The 22343-nt window shown below is 39.2% G+C and overlaps 1 protein-coding gene across 1 annotated transcript in view; it reads left to right on the plus strand.

Moving 5' to 3' along the window:
* Positions 1–22343, plus strand: part of LOC101544608 (maltase-glucoamylase) — a 244248-nt gene that overhangs the window by 45088 nt on the left and 176817 nt on the right. The window contains exons 5-16 of the mRNA XM_055129619.1: positions 4177–4297; positions 6913–7022; positions 7462–7613; positions 8654–8825; positions 10308–10407; positions 13659–13771; positions 14046–14171; positions 15367–15498; positions 15797–15910; positions 16455–16568; positions 17558–17642; positions 18999–19116. Coding sequence (XP_054985594.1) covers positions 4177–4297; positions 6913–7022; positions 7462–7613; positions 8654–8825; positions 10308–10407; positions 13659–13771; positions 14046–14171; positions 15367–15498; positions 15797–15910; positions 16455–16568; positions 17558–17642; positions 18999–19116 — 1457 coding nt within the window. The remainder of the gene's footprint in view (positions 1–4176; positions 4298–6912; positions 7023–7461; positions 7614–8653; positions 8826–10307; positions 10408–13658; positions 13772–14045; positions 14172–15366; positions 15499–15796; positions 15911–16454; positions 16569–17557; positions 17643–18998; positions 19117–22343) is intronic.

Consider the following 22343-nt stretch of genomic DNA (forward strand, 5'->3'; position numbering starts at 1 on the left):
ATAGTGAGTTGTTTAATTTCCAAGTGTTTGATTTGGTTCTCCATGTCTGTGCGTGATTAACTTCAATCTTCAGTGCATCATGGTCTGAAAAGATAGTTGATACAATTTCTATCTTCCCGATTCTATTAAGGTATAATTTGTGGCCCAGAACGTGATCTATTTTGGAAAACGTTCCATGTGCGCTGGAAAAGAATGTGTATTCTTTTTTGGGGGGGTGTATAGCCCTGTATAGATCTATTAGCCCTGTCTCCTCCATTTCTTCCTTCAGGGCCATCGTTTCCTTGCTGAGTGTTGTTCTTTTCGATCTATCCAGAGGTGATTAGGCAGTGTTGAAATCTCCAACTACTATCGTGCTGCTAGTTATGTCCTCCTTAAATTCTGTTAGGAGTTCTTTTAAGTATTTAGCTGATCGTTCATTACATGTGTATACATTTAGGAGTGTGATTTCTTCCTGTTGTACTATAACCCTTGATGAATAGAAAATGACCTTTCCTGTCCCTTCTGATCTTTTTCAGCCTGAAATCTATGTTGTCGGATACTAGTATGGCCACCCCCATTTTTTTTCTTTTTGAGGGGGCTGTTTGCTTGCAGGATTGTTTTTCATCCTTTGATTTTGAGTCTGTGTTTGTTCTGACTATTCAGATGTGTTCCTTGTAGGCAGCAGAATGTTGGGTTTAGTTTCCTAATCCATTTTGCCACTCTGTGCCTCTTGTTTGGTGCATTTAGACTGTTAACATTAAGAGAAATTATTATCATGGGATTTTGTGTCATTTTTCTGTAGGGTTTGTTGTTCTTGTAGGTTTCTTCCTTGTCTTATAGTAGCCCTTTGAGTCCTTCTTTTAAATTTGGTCTTGAGTCTATGAGGTTCCTGAGCTGTTTCTTGTCCGTGAAATAGTGTATGGTTCCTTCAAGTTTAACTGAGAGTTTAGCCGGGTAGAGTATTCTTGGTGAGGCATTCATTTCATTAAGTTTTTTCACTATATCCCACCACTGTCTTTGAGCTTGGAGGGTTTCTTCTGATAGGTCTGCTCCGGAAAGAGGCCACGCCTGCTTTTGCGGCCACTCCCCCTAACGAGAGGACACGCCCCTAATGGCTGAGATCTTTCAGGCGGGGCTGGGGGGTTCCGAGGGGAAATGCCAATTTACCTGCCGGACAGGGGAGGGAGGGGGTCAGGCGTGGTGGGCGAATGGCTGAGACCTGCCAGGTGGTGCTGGGGGGTTCTGAGCGGACCCCCAACCGCGGGCGCGAGATGCGGGGAGTGCTTCTCCAGGTGGGGCAGGGTCTCCAAGGGGAAATCTGTTATATATATATATTATATATATATATATATATATATCCTTCATTCCACATTCCACTGGTCAAAATCCTATTTATCTTTCCAGACTGTCATTTTCTCTTTAACACTAATCTCTTCTATCTTGTGATTCCGAATTTTTTTGATATTTTTGAGGTCTTTATTTATATTCTTGCACATTATCTAGTTGGCATATCTCTACTAGGGAAACAAGTCTCACAATGGAGACAGTACTGGTGCGTGCTTGATCAAATCAATGAACAACGGGACTACAGTGCTAAAATAGTGCTACACTATAACACTAGTGCTACAGTGCTAATAAATATATAGTTATATATATTATATATATATGTCCTTAATTGCATATTCCACTATTTATCTTTCCAGACTGTCATTTTCTCTTTAACACTAATCTCTTCTATCTTGTGATTCCCAAGTGTTTTGATATTTGAGGTCTTTATATTCTTGCACATTACTGGCATATCTCTACTAGTGGAATTTACATGTTTTCCTTCCTTATTTCACACACTACAGATTTTTTCTGCTGTGTTCACCTCAATACTGCATTGGAGGTCATGCCACATTCTATATTATTTTGCCAGTTTCACTTAAGTTGTAATTCTTGTTCAACTTAAAGAGAAATTTTGTGTCTTGGGTCTAATTATGTTCATGTACCTTAATGTATCATTTTGATATCTTCTTGCTACAACTATTTTCCTTGGTTTCAACACCCACTTCAATTTTATATGCCTGAAACTCTGCCTCACTTCTCACTTCTTCCTACTGCGGAGTTCCATGATGGAGACTGGTGTTTTGACGTGAGTCAATAACAATAAGCCCTTTATCAAGCTGTTCAGTCACTCTTTGATTTTTTTTTCCATAGGGAAACAATTTGTCTCTGGGAAGTAAGCAAAAATCATTTTCTTTAACATCTTTATCAACACATTTCCCTTTCTTAGTAATAAAACACCGGAGTCTTAACTGAGTGAATTTTGAGAGGAAAAATTAGTAACTACTGATGAATGTTGAATGCGTCATGAAAGCTGGTTTCATGATGATGTAATTGCAAAAATACATGATTGCTCTCTCTTCCTTATAGTTATTGGTGCAAAAATTTAGCCTTTGATGAATTCTGATCGTTCAAATAGTCATGAAAATTTCTCAGGTTTTTTTTTTTTTGTCAAAACTTATCCCACTGAAAATGTGCTCAGCAGAACTCAACCACGAAAAGGGAAATGCAGGTTTTGAGGACTCTGCTTTGGCTCTGCCCCCTTACTAGCTAAGGAATCGTTGACATTCACCTCACGTGTGTGGAACTTTATATCTGTAGATCTCAGGTTTTTCCTCTGTGAACAAAGTGTCTTTCTGGGCTATTGTAACAAGTGATCCCCAAGTATCCCCAAGTAGAAAGGCTGAACATATCTCTCCCAGTCTCTGTGGTTGGATACCCAGTCTTGATCGAGCTGGTGCTTTTGGTTAAGAGCTGTTGACCACTGCAGTCAAGGAGTCTCCTGGGACCCCTTCGGAGGCTCCTTTTCTATCCCTGCGTTGATGTCACTCAGTTACTCAAGGGTTGTTGGACTGAAGGACTCAATTCCTCATGGGCTCTTGGTCAGAGGGCCCTTCACTTCCTGTGCCCGGTGGGCTCCTCCTTGATACAACCCCCATCTGTAGGGTGAGGGCTGCAAGAGAGCAAGTGAAAGGAGAGCAAGAAAGGATAAGGTTTTCCTGTAACCTAATGAGCAAGGTCAAGTTCTTTTCACTACACTCTGTAGTTGCTAAACTATGTTCTGTAGAGTTTAGAATTACTAGACTTGCTCACAATCATGAGAAGCTGGATCTTCATACCTTTTTGAACTTAACCTGATTACTGTTCCCAGATTACTTGTGAGAAAGGGCCAGTATTCATTTCAGTCTCTCTTTGATTTTGTCTTAAATGGGGTGTAAGGTGAAGACCTAGTCTTTAAGAACTAAAGTATTTTACAGTTTCAAATAACAATTACTCTCTGCCTTGGTAGTAGCTGAGATTATAGGTATATAAAAGTATATATCTGTAAATATCAACATATAACATAGACAGATAAATATACATAGATATATCCTCATGTATATGCCAATATACATCATGTATATCACATATACATCTTCATTTCAAAGTCCATGTAGAGAATTGATTTGATTTCAAGGTATATGAATAAACTTAATTTTTTTATACCCCCAACCATTATAAATGAAACTCCACTTGTAATTTAGGATTACTGGTGCTATAACTATTTAATTTTGGAAGATTAAATTAATTTCTCAATTTTATTGTGCTGACAGATATTGGTTACAATCCCTATTAAAAATAATAGTAACAAGGAAGGATGTTGGTTTAAAAACCATCAGTTATGAGTACAAACTCTGCCTTGAGTGATAAAGCATAATTTCTCCAAGTATCAGTTCCCTTATGTGTAAAATGAGGGTAATGGTGATACTGTGCTATTAAGTAGCACTGTAGCACTGTCATCCCAATGTTCACTGATTTGCTTGAGTGGGCGCCAGTAAAGTCTCCATTTGTCCCAGCCCTGAGATTTTAACAGCCTCTCCTCTCATCCTTCCCAACTCTGCCATATCGGAGGCTCTTTCAGGATCAGGGAAATGAGACCCATTATTGTTATTGTTTTTGGCATATTGAATACACCACGTGTAGCTGGCCAGGCTCTGGTGTGCAGGCGGGATACTCTTGGTGGCTTGCCGGGCTCTCTGAGAGGCATGGAGGAATCGAACTCAGGTCGGCCACATGCAAGGCAAATGTCCTATGGTATTTATAAATGAAAAGTTTAATTTATAAATGGCATCAACCAATCCATGCAGTTTCTTAACTAGTCTCTCATTTCAGGCCATCTGTATACAGCGTGGTTGTTGCTGGGTCCCTGGAGGGGACATCAAAATTCCTTGGTGCTACTATTCTAAGAATCATGGCTATCAAATGGAGGGTCCCGTGAAAGACACAAATGCAGGTAAGCTGCATTGGCAGGAACAGGAGACCAGATACTCAGAGGATGGTCCCTGCACTGCAGAGGGAAGGTTTGGCACAGCCAGGTGCCTGCCCATGACAATAAGAACTATGATCTTTTTTTTTTTCTTTTTTTTAGTTATTAATATTTCATTTATTCTTTTTTTTTTTAAATTTATTTATTTTTAATTAGAGAATCACCGTGAGGGTACAGTTACAGATTTATACACTTTTGTGCTTATACTTCCATCATACAAAGTTTGGAACCCATCCCTTCACCAGTGCCCATTCTCCACCACCCGTAAACCCAGTGTCCCTCCCACCCTCCCCAATCCCATCTCCCCCCCACCCCACCCTGCCACTGTGGCAAGGCATTCCCTTCTGTTTTCTCTCTCTAATTAGCTGTTGTGGTTTGCAATAAAGGTGTTGAGTGGCCGCTGTGCTCAGTCTCTAGCCCTCATTCAGCCCGCAACTCCCTTCCCCCACATGGCCTTCGACTACAATGTAGTTGGTGATCGCTTCTCTGAGTTGACCTTTCCCCGGAACGTGAGGCCAGCCTCGAAGCCATGGAAACTATGATCTTTTTGACAGCAAGAAAAATCACCTTCTAGGGAATTCAGAGATGTGATCTATTGCCCAATTTGGACTTAATTACCTTTGTAACCCTGGGCAAACATCATGACATTTTTGGTTACCATGCTTCTAACTTACAGAGAGAAAGTTGATTCTGAAATGATTTTACAACTCTAATAAAATGTGATTTTATCTATTTATTACATTGTTTCTTTTTTATGACATACTATTAGTTTAGAGTCATTGGGACTTGCCAACTTAAGAAGAATGGGTTCTTTTTTTTATACAAATTTTATTTTATTGAATCACCATGTGGAAAATAACAATGCTTCAGGCTTAAGTCTCAGTTATACAATGCTGAAACAACCATCTCTTCACCAGTGCCCATATTCCACCACCAAAAAAAAAAAAAACCAGTACACCTCCCATCCCGCCCCCCCAACCGCCCCCCCCTGCCACGTAACTGACAAATTTAACTTTACTTTCTCTTTACTTTGGTTACATTCAATATTTCAACAAAAACCTCACTATTATTGTTAGGAGTTACCCACTAGAGTCAGACCTGTTGTGAAGCCATATGAGGTCGCACGGTCGCAGTAGCGGTTTTGGATTTCTGCACTTTAGTAACTAAGTCCAGGGAGATTTCTTCCAGATATTGGATCATTGAAAGCTTGTAAACCCCATCTGTGGTCGTCATAATATGGCAGTCGCCACGTCCTTCACCCCCGGCAAGGAAGAGGCGAGAGAGAGAGAAATACCTTTCCCCTCCTGGGCAGGCATGGGGCCGCGGCTTAGTTCTCAGTCTGGAGACATTCTGCAAGGAGCTGCCCGTACCAAAAGTAGTTTAGCTGGCCTTTGGAGTCATGCTCGTGCAGCTGTGGAGAGGCCGCACATGTGCGGCCCCCGGGGTCACATCTTGGCGACAGGCGGGGCCGGTGCTGCCCAAAACTGGGTTCTTGATTGCTTGAAACCCAATCATGAATAACTTTGCAACTTGACTATGACTTAATAATTTTTTAAAAAAGAACAGTTTCTTAAGACCTTTTTGTGCTTAACCTGACTGCTATTCCCAAATTACTTGGGAGAAAGGGTTTATCTATGTTTCAGTCTCCACTGATTTTACTTTCAATTGTCGTGCATTTAGGTACCTCATTCAAATTAGCATTGAAATTAGAATTAGAATCTATTCCCAAGTATTGTTCGGGGGTGGGTGGGGGAGGGGTGTATTCCTGATGATTTTGGCCCAGCCAGGCCAATTTTTCAATGTGAGGGTCTGAGGATGTGGTGCTGCTTGGACGCTGTGATGCCAGGGATCACCAGGCCATCCTCGTGGGTTGTGGAGGCCCACCAGAGCTATAACTGACAGTGCTCGAGGCACCATGCAGTGTCAGGGATGGAACAGGCTTGGCTCTAAGCAAAGCATGCACCTTAACCTCCATCCTCTAAAGTGCAGCTTTAATGACATGAAAATTATTGTCAGTTTGGAAACATCTGATGAATGTTAGCTAGTCAGTGTCAGCATCTGGGGAGTGAACAGCTCATTCTGACCCCTCCCTAGCCCCCAGGTATAGAACGGAATAATGATGAACGTTCTGGGGAATAGTGGAAGGCGACACCTCTGGGGAGCCCATTAACATCAAGGGAGAAGCTTCTTACCCTCCTGGGCCTCTTGTCCTAATGGAGTTATTTTGGACAATCTCAACTATGACCTGGTTTATCATGTAACAAGGGCAATGGAGCAGCTGTGAGGTTGCCTGAAGATAAACGGGCAGGGATAATAGCCAGAGACGTTATTCAGTGGGTACAATAGGTGTTAGGCATTTGGAGAGGTTTTTAGTCATATTTTGCAGGTCAATTGCCTGGAATTTGATTCTGAACCTATGTCAAGGTATGAATAATGTCTATATCTGCCTCTCTTTTCTTTTAGAGAATAAAGCCATCTTGCCAATCTCTTTAAATAAAAGTCGAAGTTTCCTGGGCTACTGTCTTATAAGTTGGTGTAGTCAGCTCTGAAAACCCTCTCTCTCTCTCTCTCTCTCCCTTTAGGCTTCACTGCACAGTTTCGAAGCTTGCCAGTTCCATCTGCCTATGGAAACAGCATCAGGAACGTTCTCCTTACAGCAGAAAATCAGACCTCTCGCCGCTTCCACTTCAAGGTTCTAGGGGGTTTAATGTCTCAAATTTTAGAGGCATTTGTTACAAATCTGAAGAGTGAAGTGACCATGAGAAAATTAAGTTTTGCTAATCCAGGGGTTTTCTTTGATGGTGATGATTATTATGTCACACCTGGCTGATAGAGCCAAGCGTTCCTTAGCGTGATAACTCCCTGAATACAGTGTAGAGGAAACTGGTGAGATGCGAAATTCTAGAGATCACAGCTCTCAACAGAATCCACCTCAAGACTAATTGTCTCCATAGAAGTAAGGATTGGAATGGGCGATACAAAAGGCACATGTTGTTCAGACATTGTGTTCACTGGATTCGTGCCCAAGTTCTGGTACTATAGGCAGAAAGATTGGGAAGCCCAGGAGATGTTCCCATTTTGGAGACAGCGAGTTTTCATTTTGGCTCTCTTTGCCTTCTCTCTCTGGGCAGTTGACAGATGCACACAAGAAAAGATTTGAAGTGCCTCATGAAAATGTGAAGCCCTTCCAAGGAAACGCCGCTTCTAACTTGCTCTATGATGTGAAAGTCTCCCAGAACTCTTTTGGCATCCAAGTGATCAGAAAGAGCAATGGACGTGTTCTGTAAGTATTAAAAACCATTCCGAGGCTCAGCAAAGGGACACTTCTGGGGAAGGGAGACGAGCCTAGAAGGGGTGCATTTCAGCAATCTTTCTGAAGGTGACCTGCCGTGGCTGGTGGCCAGAGGACAGCTCTAAGTGTACACTATTTTGTTTCTTCCCTCCTTCATCTTTCCTCCTTGTTTGTTCATTTTTCCTCTTTATTTTCCCTTTTGTATTCTCTACTTAAAAAAAAATAGAATCACTGTGAGTACAGTTCCAAAGTTGTTCATGGTTGGGTTTCAGTCGTACAATGTTCCAACACCTGTTCCTTCCCCAGTGTAAAATTCCTACAACCAGTGTCCCCAGTTTCTCTCTCATTATGCCCCTACGACCTTTCTCTCTCTCTTTCTCTCTTTCTTTTTTTTCTGGGCATGATGGTTTTCAATATAAATATTGATAGATTATCTCATATATATATGTATATATATATATACACACACAAACACATACATACCTTTAGCACTCAATTCTTAACCAGAGTAGTCATTTCCAACCAACATCGTCATAGTGTTCCCTTCTCTAGCCTCACTGCCTCCCCCCTCAGCCCTGCCTTATTACCAGCTTCCAACTGTGGACCAGTCCTCCTAGTCCTTGTTACTATTGTCCTTGGATATTGGTCTAATACTTTTTTTTATATCACAGAAATGAGTGCTATCAGCCTATGTTTCTCCCTCCTTCTGACTCATTTCACTCAGCATGTGTATCTTCCGTCTTTTTAATCATTTGTCCAGCCATAACTATTTGTGGAATAACTTCTATATCAGGAAGAGTGATCTGGTCCTATAGTAAGATGGCTAGGGATAAACCTAAGAAATCTACAATACAGTACTCACTCTTGAGAAATCCTGAGTTCTTGCATCCATGGAAAACTGTGACAGGAACCCAGTGGGGAGGTTACATAGAAGGCATGAAATCACTAAAATTTAAGAGCTCTTCTCTGAGCAACTGTGTTCTCTCTACTCTACTTGCCGTCATGACCCTGTGTTTTGCACCTGTGTCTAGGTTGGACTCCAGCATCGGGCCGCTCATATTTGCTGACCAGTTCCTGCAGATCTCTATGCGACTGCCCAGTGCCAATGTGTATGGCCTGGGGGAACACGTGCACCAGCAGTACAGGCATGATATGAATTGGAAGACCTGGACTCTGTTTTCCAGAGACAGAGTCCCCAATAGGGTAGGCTTTTGGGATCCATCTCTCTCCACAGAAAAGCTCAGTCTCATCTATGAGTCATTCCTAGATAACAGTAGCATGGTTAAGGTTTAGATTCTAGGTGGAGCTCACTTGGGTCTGGATTCTGGTATTTCTGTCTCTCTCCATTTATAAAATGGGTCAATGTGTTAATCCTAAGGGTTATGATAAAGTTAAATGAATTTATATGTATAGAGCCTCAAGAAAACTATCTGCCACATAGTACATGTTCTTCATTTATTTTGGTTTGGAGGCCACACCCAGAACTCAGGAATTACTCTTGGGGGGCCATATCTAGTGCTGAAGTCAGACCCAGGTTAGTCGCATGTAGCACAAACACCTTACCTGCTTACTATCTGACCCAGCACCTGCTCCCTGCTCTTTAAATAGTAGCTTACTTGCATCATACTTTCTCAAGTAGTGAGTCTCAGAGTTACTACGCATTACTCATAGTTACTAAAAGTACTAATACTTTAGCAACATAAGATATTAAATTACACTTAATTTAAATTGTGCTGTTTTCAATATGTTATGATCTCCATAACAAGGGAGTTGGTCTACATAATTTACCAACTTAACAGGGCTTTTAGTAAAATAGGATAAACTATCCACAAAGTTCCACTGTTTTACTGGCTTTTTTGGTCACAGTTGACAATGCTCAAGGTTACTCCTGGCTCTGTACTCAGGAATTACTCTTATTGGTGCTCAGAGATCAAATCTGGGTCAGCCACATGCAAGGCAAATGCGCCACCTGCTGTACTCTTGCTCCAGCCCCTACAAAGCTCTATTTTAATCATTCTTTGTGTGAAGAAAATTTAGAGCAGTGCAAGAACCAGAAGAAATAGAATTTCGGTGTTTTTTTTTTCTCTCCTAAGTTTTTCTTTTCTTTTCTTTTTTTTTTTTTTTGCATGTCTGTTTGGTTTTACTGCTAAATCCAAATCAGGGTTAATTTCTTGGCTCAGCAATATCACTGACAGGTCTGTCAACAACTTATCTGATTATGCAGAACTATAGATGGATCAATGAACAGAGGAACCTTGGATCTTTGATTCCCCAAAGTGTATAGCCCGGAATTTCCATTCCCTCTTTCATCTACCAATTTATCTACAATGCCAGTTGCCTGCATAGCAAATTTTGAAACATTTCATTTGAGAACAGTGATTTTCAAATGTGACTGCACATTGGAAAAACAGGGTGAAATTGAGCAAAGTATCCATGTCTCTCTCCATACCCAGGGATTCTATTTGGGTTGAGAGGTAGCATGTGACAAAAATAGTTATTCCAAAACTCTCAAGTCATTCTTGAGTTTGAAAGACAACTATTAGAAGACCTGTTAGGCCTAACAGAAACCTGTTAGAGTTCAGGTATCTGCTTTCTAGCCACATATTAGTTTTCTGGCTGATATTAAGACTATAAGGTTTAGACTAGATGATTTTACACATGTATTTTTATATTATCTTTCTTCAGGATAGAACTAACCTGTACGGTGTGCAGACATTCTTCTTGTGCCTAGAAGATGCAAGTGGATCCTCCTTTGGCGTGTTTCTGATGAACAGCAATGCCATGGGTAAAGGACAGAAGGAATGTGTGTGAGACAGTGCGTGAGTGACATGTAGTCCCTTTCCCGCAGCGTTGAGAAAAAAGGGGCAGAGTTCTATAGTCATGGCTAAAAGGAAGTTTGGGGCTTAACTTGGGGTGTTCTTGGACTTCCTATTCTTTGTTCTTCTTTAACAATTCCTGTAGTTCTACATTTCTTGCCAGGCTCATGATGCTGAGTCTAGTTACCTCTGTTGGCTTATTTCTTAGAATATAGGGAAGACAGCTAATGCTAAGACAATCTTTGCTAGTGTGTTTTTATTCTTTTGACGTTGATCCTATAGAGGGATTGATTGAGGCACTGGTAGGAAACAAACAATTCCTGAGTCAGGTGTTGATGATGACATCTAACCAGGGAGCTAGGATTGAACAACATCATGATCATGATCATGATCATCATCCCATTTATAGTTGAATTTCTCAAGCGGTCTCAGTAACATCTCCATTCATACTAACCCTGAGATTTTAGAAGACTCTCTTCACTCATCCTTTCTAATGGTGCCACATTGGAGGCTCTTTCAGGGTCAGGGGAATGAGACCCATCATTGTTACTGGTTTTGGCATATGAATATGCCATGGGGAGCTTGAGAGGCTCTCCCATGTGGACAGGAAACTGTTGGTAGCTTGCCAGGTTCTCTAAGAGGGAGAACTAGTCTACAAGATATTGCATGGCCACGCACTTTCAGGAGCTTGATTTTATAGTCTCTGGATGTTGGCCATTGGTGGGATTACACAGCGCTGGGGGCAGTCCCTATATGTGACCACCTAGGTACTGTAAAATGGGGAAGCTGGGTGAAGCCCAGTCCTGATCCGAGTAGGCTTGGAGGTCTCAGCACCGGTTCCCACACACCTGGGTTCCTCTGCTGGTTCTTTCATGTGGGAGACTCGTCTGAACATGTGGAGAGGGCCTTGAGCATGGCTATGGCTAGGCTCCAGAGGTCTTCGGCCGCGGGAGTTCTGCTCGGGGCAGGGAGAGAAACTGAAGCCCACTCCCTCCGAGGACTAAACAGTGAACATTATTTTACTGTTAAGCTCAGGGAGGACAAGGTGAGCAAGGTAAAATGGAGTTTCAGGATCATGCAGTGTGAGATCAAATTATTTGAGATTAAATGAGGTCACATGATAGAATACTAGAAAGTGTCTAGATCACCCATCTTTGAAGGTTTTATGCTCTCATGCTCTACCACCTGAACTAGCTAGGTATTATTGAAGGTTTTAGGCTAGATAAGTGTTTCTCATCTTGTTTTCCTGTTACATCAATAGTACATCTCAGGTGACAACGAATCACATACCGGTGAAATTATCTTAGGAAATCAACAATAGACTTTCTGGGTTGATATTGGGCATAGAGCACTGATCTTCTTCTCCCCTAGGAAGCAAAGGACTGGATCTGTGCTCCAAATAGCCTGGATGGTTCAGAAACCATTTTTGACCTACAATGAGATGAGCATAGAAATTGAGAGTAAACCTTGCTCTCAAAAATGTAGCCTCCAATTCATTCATGAGCCTATGTCTTATAAGCCACCTTCAAATCAGTGTACAAATGCATCTACTTTTCGGGGAATTTTAAATAAAAAAGTAAAATGTAAATATTTCAGCAACTTTGAGAATCAATGTATGTGATCTAAGATGATTCTAAGACATTTAATAGAGTCTTGGATGATTCAAAGACCCTAATGGTTTAAGAATAGATTGGACTGAAAGAAACAGAAAACAAATTACTCATCTCTCTCTCTTTCTATATCATCTCTCTCTATCTACATATCTATCAATTGTTGTGGTGAGAGTTTTTGTGGGGAATATGACTGGAGTGGGACAACTGTCAAATGGTAACATAGGTGTCCTAAGGTGAGCTCAGGGAGGACAGAAACCTCCTGTGAAATGGAAGGTCAAATGCTTACTTGATGTTGATTTTCAGTAAGAATATAGACCATGAAAGTGGGACTTCATACTTGACTTCAATGTGCTGGGGGTCACTCTTGTTGTGGTATTGGAGATCATTTTTTGTGGTGTGAGACTATGCTGTGGGTAGTACTCAGGCAGTACTTAGGCAGTATACTGAGGGGTGAAAGGCAGATCCTCTATCATTAAAATTTTCTACCATCTCTACCATGTTGTGGTTGGTACTCAGACATTACTCAGGTAGTACTCAGGGGTGCAAGAAAGACACTCTACCATCCACCTTCTCCACGTCAAGTCAGGTTTCAGGCAAAAGTCCCAGAATCATGACACTCTGTGAGTGTTCTATGAACAAGAGTACCAGGAGTATCACTCCTGAGACTTGTGATTGGGGTTTTAAATTTATGATACAATGTCTGACCTTTTTTGGTTTAAATTTGATTCTTGCTTGCTCTGAGATTTACTGAGCTAGCCCCTAACTGGGTTACATTCTTAAAACTGTGGAAGATTATGGGGATATAAACAGCATGGTCTATGACTATGAATATCAGCAAAAATTCTGCCCTCTTCAGTCAATTAATGGGGACCTATAAAGCAAACTGACAAGAAAGGTTAGTAAGAGAAAAAGACAGAATTCATCTCAGAGCAACAGATGTGCACATGAGGGTTTGGAAAAGAGCAATTAGAGTTGAGGGCTTATATATAGCCCAGAATTTCCAACTGTTAAATAGGAGAGAGATATTGGCTCTTTTGGTGAGACATAGTTTCTAAGAATAAATGGGTATAGACAGGACACCAGTGGGAAAACAAATGACATGGAAGGATAAATGAGGCTGAGGGAGAAAAATTGGGTGCAACAGCCTGCTTGTGATGACAACTATTTGATGGGGTGTAAATCCATGGTCTCAGCGATAATAGAGTTCTCAGGTGAGAGTGTGGTTATTAAATGACCAAGTTATTTAGAGAGATTCTGGTTTCAGGTTGATAGGAGAATCCAGAAACTCAAGGACCTTTAACCTAAAATAGTTTTGGTGCCAGAGTAGCTTACTCTGGACCACCCATGAATCTAGTTGCTTTTTCTTGGGAGCCTATTTTCTTACATGGAATACTATACTGCAATGTTGGGAATTAGTCTCTTCTTTTGGGTTCTTGGGTGCTGCGAGACAGTAATCATCAGCATTTGTTCCCTCATATCCAAATGTTGCAGCACTAGAGTCAATTTGTTTAAGTTCACGTGAGTGGTGATCCTCTAATCTAAAATGTCATAATTATTACTCTATGATAAAGTCTAACTTCTCTCTTCTTTTTATAAAATCTTTCCAGAGGTTTCTCTCCAGCCTGCCCCAGCCATCACTTACCGAACCATTGGGGGCATTCTTGACTTCTATGTCTTCCTGGGGGACACTCCAGAGCAAGTTGTTCAAGAGTATCTAGAGGTAATCTCATTTTGTCATGGTGCTGACCAAGAAAATCCTAAATTGCACTAAGAAAAGTCAGTCAAATAAGCAATGGGGTTCACAAAAATGCCTATTATAACTCTACTATTTTGAGTCTATTACCTCAGAGATGATTTATAAAGGGATTGAAAAATAGAACAATGTTCTGATATTAGTGAACTAGTATGCAGAGAAAAGGGAGCATGTTTTGTACCTCCAACCAAGGGCTAGAGAAAGTTTTATTAAAACAGAATATTTGCTGGCTTTCTTTCAGCTCATTGGACGGCCAGTCCTTCCCACCTACTGGTCACTTGGATTTCATCTCAGCCGTTATGATTATGGATCCATAGATAACATGAAAAAAGTCGTGACGAGAAACCGGGATGCCCATATTCCTTATGTGAGTAAGGCCATTGGATGCCCCCAATCAGAATTTCCTTGTCTTACTTTCTCCCCCTGAGTGATATACACAAGAGTTTTACATAGGCAAAAGTCCAGACAGTTTTGCTGGACCAGCCATTCTCCCACAAACAGGTTCATTTTAGTAGGAAACAGTAGTTAAAGGCCATAATTATGAGGTTGGAGGCAATCCATTTATTTGCCTTTTTTTCTTATGTCTTATTAGGAAAATTTTCCTTGACTTCCTTTTATATAATGCATTTTTGAGTTCTTCAGCCATTTTTTCCATGTTTAAGTGACAAAAGGATACAGTCTATACATGTAATTGTTTTTAATGTTTTGAATGGATGAACTAATGTGTCAAAAAAGGGTTGAGGGTTAAATTAGAGACAAAGAGGAAAACCAAAAAGTTTCTGGAATAACCTTCTACTTTTCATTATCTCATTCCCTAAGAGGCAGACATTTAGTCCCTATAACACAAATCAATTTTGTTTTGGTGTCCATGCTTTTATTTAGGCAAACTTCAGAAAGAATATTTGATAAAGACTTGAAGTAGAAAAAAAAGGAAAATAATGTGGGGTAGTAAAGTGAAATAAAAGAAGTGGGAGAGACAGTCTTTTCCCCTTTTATCTTGAATTGACTAGGATTTATGTCATAAATATGTGTATATACATACAGATATATAACAGTATCTACATATATCTATAGAGACAAAGGTAGATAGATAGACATATCTGGCTCTGTATATATTTTTGACCATTTTAGTGATTTTTAAAAATAATTGTGAGGTAGCAGTGAGATTGATTTTTGATGCCTGGGGGCAGGGTAAAGTAGGATGATGTTAATAACATGATCCCTGGGTGAGATCCAGTCCTAGGTAACAACTGATCACTTGCTTTGGAAATTGCTATTGGAAAAGAGGCACTTCAATGCCAGGGCTGGACCCAGGTGATGGGAGGGAAGTGGACACTCTGGTGGAGGGTTGGTGTTGGAAGACTGTAGGCTTGAAACCCTATCATTAACCGTAATGCTTATCATGACATCTCAAATAAAATCAGGAACATTAAAAAAGAACTCTCTTGAGAGTCCCACACAGAATCAGTTGTTTTCAGGAATAATCATAATGGTAAGCTTTCCAACTTATTTTAACAACAAAACACCTATGTGCTGATTTGTGGGCATCTGTATATTTTTAGGACGTGCAACACGCTGATATTGACTATATGGATCAAAAGAAGGACTTCACTTACAATCCAGTACAATACAAGGACTTCCCTAGTTTTGCTAAGGAGTTGCACAATAATGGGCAGAAATTGGTCATCATTGTGGTATGTTCCACTTCAACCCCCTTCTTTGCCTACCAATTCTCAATATATTTTATTTTAAAAAAATTAATTAAAGAATCGTGACTCACAAAGTTATCATTGTCATCCTGTTGCTCATCGATTTGCTCGAGCGGGCACCAGTAACGTCTCATTTGTGAGACTTGTTGTTACTGTTTTTGGCATATTGAATATGCCACGGGTAGCTTGCGAGGCTCTACTCACAAAGTTACTGATCCAATAACTTTTCATTGCCTCTAATTTAACGTAAAATTGTTTATTGTCCCTCCTGCCCCCTTTTTAGGATCCAGCCATCTCTAACAACTCTTCTCAGACTAATCCCTATGGACCATATAACAGGGGCTCAAATATGAAGGTGTGGGTGCAAACCCCTGATGGAACTCCTATTGTCGGAGAGGCAAGTCAAAGGGGGAAGTTGTGGCGTGGCAGAGGTGGCTGGTGTATGTGTGTATGTGTGTGTCTGTGTAAAATTGTTTTGTTTGATGTTTCCAGATGCCTTACATGTTTGGGATAAACTTTACCTTTCATCTTTCTTCCATAAATACCTACCCATTTTCCTCAATATTATGTTCCAAGCACTGGCAAGTCCCTTGAAACAATAACTGTGCTCCTACTGGGATGTCAGTATTGTCAAATTTAGAGGTGTCCTGGAGCTGTGGAACTGGGACAATTGGCATCTCTTTGAGATTAGTTTTAAAAAACTACTCTCTAACTATACACTCAGTCAACTAATTAATAATGTGTTGATTGATTGTTTTGGGGTCACACTCAGTAATAAATAGGGCTTACTCTCAGGGCTGCATTCAAGGATCACTCCTGGCAGTGCTTGGGGGACCACATGAGGTGTTAGGATTAAAACTGGGTTGGCTTCATATAAGACAAGTGCCCAGTCCTCTATTCAGTCACTTTAATCTGATCAGTATTTTTTTTCTCTGCTACAGGTCTGGCCTGGAAAAACTGTGTTTCCTGATTATACCAACCCTCAGTGTGCTGCTTGGTGGGCAGATGAATTTGAGCGTTTCTTTAAAGAAGTGGAGTATGATGGAATCTGGATTGTGAGTCTTTAATAATTTGAATTTTTTCCAGTGGTTGACATACAGCCTGTGTACATCTGTACTAGAAAATCATAAAGAAGAGAAGGAGCAGGAAAGAAAGCAAGGGTAGCAATATTGCACCTATCAAATACTCTAGGAACTATTTTAATGATCTTACTGAAAGATTCAGTTTAGAGTCAAACTAAAATTATTAGGATTGGAAGTAAACTCAGATCTTTTCTTTTCCCCTAGTCTTGCTTTACTTTATATATGAATAAGCTAAAGTAAAAAAATACATCATGCTGTGGCAAAGTATAGGACCTATTCAATGACCAGTTCAGGGCTCTTTCCTTTGCACATGTTGACCAACTGTCCAGAGCTAAAGTCCCCAGCTGTCTGACAAAACCATGGCAGTGCTATGGTTTAATGCCTCCTGTAGGTTAGTTAAAAGCAAATGTAAAGCAGCAGTTGTTCAGCAATATTCAGAAAGCTCAAGAACTGGACCTTTTTTCTATTTATTAGAGAAATGTAGAATATTCAAATTATCCACATATCTAAAATGCTGGAAAGAAAAGCCTTCTAAAATGATATTTATCAACCAAAAATGTTTACCAACAGGACTTTGGTAGCAATCTCAATTGCATAGTTATTAGCACAAGCTCACCTTCTCATTTTTTATGACTATGAATATATATATTTTTGTGTTGACAGCTTTATTTGTATATGTAGAGAATGTGCAAATCATATATACAGATAATAATGAAATATTTTTCTATTGTTTGGAGACTGTTCAGTTCTAGGAACTATAAGCATATCATATCAAAGGGGTTCTAAGAAACTTCGGTATGAAATCTTCAGTGGGTTAAGGAGCAGGAAGATTTATTTCTTCACATGTACACAGAATTTCTTTGAAACAGAAATGCCTATGATTATTTCTCTGATTCTTTACATAAAGAGGATATCATTAGTATAACACAATGCATTTTCTTGATTTTTTTCCTGTCTTGTAGGATATGAATGAAGTCGCCAACTTTGTGCATGGTTCAGTTACAGGATGTTCCAGAAACAATCTAAATTATCCCCCATTCACTCCCAGTAAGTCTTGCTGGCAATGCATGCTTGATAGGCTCCCAGCTCTGATCACACTCACTATAAAGTAAGTGTGATACAAGAGCTTGGAAGGCTTGTTCAGGATTGGATATGTGTGCTAAAAGTAGACTATGGACCAAACTTGATGGATACTTAGTACCTGTATTGCAAACCATAATACTTAAAAGGAGAAAGAGAGCAAAATACATAATGCAAAAATTAATGGATCATGATGAAGAATGTGATAAGAAACTAGAGTTATAGCATCTTGTAAAGACATCCTATCTTCTGCTGGGAAAAATTGAAATTTGGGCAGATAGGTTGGAATGAAATAGAAAGGGATTCAAGTCTTTGTTAAACAGTTTACTCTTTATTCTTTTGATTATAGAAACTATTCTTGGTTTAGGAAGAGAAAAATAGAATAATAAAATGGTTTTAGAAATATTGATCTGGCTTTAATGTATGGCATGAATTCAAAGATGAATAAATTTGAATTAAGCAAACTATTGAAAAGTTATGCAATAATTAAGATTTAAGTCAATTTGTATCTGAACTTGTGAGGTTCAATAGGAAGTTAAAAGAGATGAATAAAAAAGAATGGAGCATTCAATCAGCTTAATCAATGGCTGAATAAATAGCAGTGCTCCTACATTATATTAAAAAGAGAATGGAGCTCCATTCTTGACTACATCTTATCAGTGGAGTGAAATTGTAACTTACACTTTCAGTCGATATCAATATTCTTTTTTAAAAAAATTAAAACATTGAATCACAGTGAGTACACAGTTACAAAGTTGTTCATGATTGGTTTTCAGTCATATAACATTCCAACACCCATCTCTTCACCAGTGTACATTTCCTTCATATTTGTTGTTCATTTGTCAAAGACTAAATGATCATATATTTGATGTGTGTGTCAGGATATCCAACTCTATTTCATTGGTCAGCAGGTCTGTTTTTATTACAATACCATGCTGTTTTAATCACTATCGCTTTGCAGTACAGTTTGAAGCTGGAAAAGGTGATGCCTCCCATATTCTTTTTAATATCACTGTTCTTGAACTACTTAACCTAGCTCCGTTTGAAGAACTGAGATTGTACTACTGTTCTTACTTGATCCTCTTCTAAATGCCTGCTTATGGTCACCTGAGTTCCCTGGAAAGAGAATGTGTATAAACTATCAGAAAAACTACTGTACATATGTAGCAAACTAATAATATGAAAGCTGGGTGATCTTTGGGAGGACAGCCATGCCTAGTGTCAGTCCAGGAGGACACCTTTTATAATTCTGTGGTGGTCTAGGAATAGAGCATTTCATTCTAAGACTTTGAATGACTAATTTATTTCTCTCTTTTTTCCCAGGAATCCTGGATGGCTTCTTGTTCAGCAATACTCTCTGCTTAGATGCGGTCCAGCACTGGGGCAAGCAGTATGATGTCCACAGCCTGTACGGCTACTCCATGGCAATTGCCACAGCAGAGTAAGGCCACTGTTGCTATGCTGTCATGGGATCCAGTGATTGACCTGGGTAGATCTGCGCATCAGTTTACCATTTTAAAGAACTCGACAAGATAAGCAGAGTTAGTGAGATTGATGAAAGAAGATAGATACTACCTGGCACAGAGGGAAGAAGGAATTCAGTATATATTTATAGGAAACATAAAATAGGAGAAAAAGGAATGGCAAAAATGATGAATGACATAAAGAGTACCTCGAATGAGGTCCAGAGATTAATCAATAAGTTGTAAAAACAGAACTCAAGTCCATTTCTGCATAAGTCAGGAAACCAAACATTTTCCTTTGGGGTACATTAAGTAGAATAGAATATGAAGGACTGAGTAGCTTCCAGACCGCACATGATTTACTGACTCAGCATCTGTTCCTGTGTTTTATCTACATTTGCGTGTGAACCCATTTTATAGGGAGGAAAATGCGCTGGTAATCACACCCCAACACTGTAACAACAAGAGAGTCGGACCCAAACCCAATGCAGTTAGTACCACAGTCGTAGATGTAATTCTGCTCTTCTTGAAATTGATTGGAAAAGGTTGTAGAGCAAAAGCTTTTAAGTATTTATGGGCTGATGTGATAGTACAGCCAGTAGGGTGCTTGCCTTGAGGGACTTAATCCCCCGTGCCACACACGGTCCCCAAGTTCCACCAGGAGTTATCCCTGAATGCAGAATCAAGAGTAAGCCCTGGGCACTGCTGGATGTGGCTCCCAAACAAAATAATGTGTATAGGCTTTCAAGTTAAAAATAGAGATTACTCGAGCTAATGTTTACTTATATAGATGCACTGGTACAAATAGAATTCTTTTGGTAATATTTTTTATTTTCAAAGAGTCGTTCACAGTAATTTATTACATTCAATATTTCAACACCAATCCCAGCACCATTACACCTTCCCACCACCATTATTTTAAATTTCTCCACCACCACACAGGCCTGCCTCTAAAGCAGATGCTAAGTAGTTTATTTTGTATTGCTTGTTATGAATATTTGACTGAAAATGTTCCAAAAAGTTTTTCTTTAGAGGAAAGTGTGTAAAAATAGTTGTATCTCATCTTGGGGCCATTAAAACTCTGAATTAGAGATCATTAATATGTTGTTAGAGTTTTAGTGCTAATATATATACTTATAAGTATATATTTTTAAATCAAGATTGGTTGTCTTCTACCTTACACCCATCAAACATGGTATGGTACTCTTGGTATATCTGTGGCATAATTGTATAAAATTTCAGACTGCATGGTTTTGGAATTCTAAAATTTTTTTATAGGGTACTAGAGTGAGTCTCAAATAGAATTCTTAAATGTATCTTCTTTTTTGCATCTGTATGTCTAAAGTGTTTCTACTGAAAGAGAATATTATTCAAAAAGAAGTTCCAAAAGTATATTAGTAAGTTTAATTTTGTGAGTGTTTAAAATGACCTGCTGTGACAGACAATGCATATACATCTATGTCCAGTTAAATTTTATCTTCATTTCATAAAAGTTGTATGCCTTGAATGATTATTAGTCTTTTCAAGACTGATTTTGAAACTATTTGAAATGATGACATTAATGGTGTCTGGTATCACATCTTCAAACACAACAAAGCACAACATAAACATATTGATGTGATCTGGTCCCAAGAACAATCTTTTTAGAAAACAATCCTTCCTTCCTTCCTTCCTTCCTTCCTTCCTTCCTTCCTTCCTTCCTTCCTTCCTTCCTTCCTTCCTTCCTTCCTTCCTTCCTTCCTTCCTTTCTTTCTTTCTTTCTTTCTTTCTTTCTTTCTTTCTTTCTTTCTTTCTTTCTTTCTTTCTTTCTTTCTCTTTCTATCTTTCTTTCTTTCTCTTTCTTTCTTTCTTTCTTTCTTTCTTTCTTTCTTTCTTTCTTTCTTTCTTTCTTTCTTTCTTTCTTTCTTTCTTTCTTTCTTTCTTTCTCTTCTATCTTTCTTTCTTTCTCTTTCTTTCTTTCTTTCTTTCTTTCTTTCTTTCTTTCTTTCTTTCTTTCTTTCTTTCTTTCTTTCTTTCTTTCTTTCTTTCTTTCTTTCTTTCTCTATCTCTCTTTCTCTCTTTCTTTCTTTCTCTCTCTTTCTCTTTTTCTTTCTCTCTTTCTTTCTTTCTTTCTCTCTCTTTCTTTCTTTCTTTCTTTCTCTCTTCTCTCCTTCCTTCCTTCCTTCCTTCCTTTCTTCTTCTTTCTTTCTTTCTTTCTTTCTTTCTTTCTTTCTTTCTTTCTTTCTTTTCTTTCTTTCTTTCTTTCTTTCTTTCTTTCTTCTTCTTTCTTTCTTTCTTTCTTTCTTTCTTTCTTTCTTTCTTTCTTTCTTTCTTTCTTTCTCTTTCTCTCTCTTTCTCTTTCTCTCTCTTTCTTTCTCTCTCTCTTTCTTTCTTTCTCTCTTTCTTTCTTTCTCTCTCTCTCTTTCTTTCTTTCTCTCTTTCTTTCTTTCTTTCTTTCTTTCTTTCTTTCTTTCTTTCTTTCTTTCTTTCTTTCTTTCTTTCTTTCTTTCTTTCTTTCTTTCTTTCTTTCTATTTTATTGAAACACCGTAAGATATAGTTATAAGTTTCATGTTTTAATGACAATCACACAATGATAAAACACCCATCCTCCACCAGTGCACATTTCCCACCAACAATTCCCCCAGTATACCCCCCCATTCCTACCCTCCCACTGCCGCCATGACAGACAATTTCCCCAAACACTCTCTCTACTTTTGGGAATTATGGTTTGCAATCTAGATACTGAGAGGTTATCATCTTGGTTATTTACTTTCAGCACACATCTTCCATTCCCAACTGATCCCTCCAACCATCATTATCTCAGTGATCCCTTCTCTATTCCAGCTGCCTTCTCCCCACTGCCATTCATGATACAGCTTCCAACTATGGAGAAATCTTCCTGATCTTTTGTCTACTGTCCTTGGAAGTTAGTTTCATGTTATGTTCTTTTGTACTCCCACAAATGAGTGCAGTTCTTCTATATCTGTCCCTCTCTTTCAGACTTATTTCACTTAGCATGATACTTTCCATGTTGATCCACTTATATGTGAATTTTATGACTTCATCTTTTCTAACAGCCACATAGTATTCCATTGTGTAGATGTACCAAAGTTTCTTTAACCAGTCATTTGTTCTCAGGCACTTGGGTTGTTTCCAGATTTTGGCTATTGTGAACAGTGCTGCAATGAACATATAGGTACAGATGTCATTTCTACTGTGCTATTT

Source organism: Sorex araneus, chromosome 1 (genome assembly GCF_027595985.1).
Source record: "Sorex araneus isolate mSorAra2 chromosome 1, mSorAra2.pri, whole genome shotgun sequence".
Lineage (NCBI taxonomy): Eukaryota > Metazoa > Chordata > Mammalia > Eulipotyphla > Soricidae > Sorex > Sorex araneus.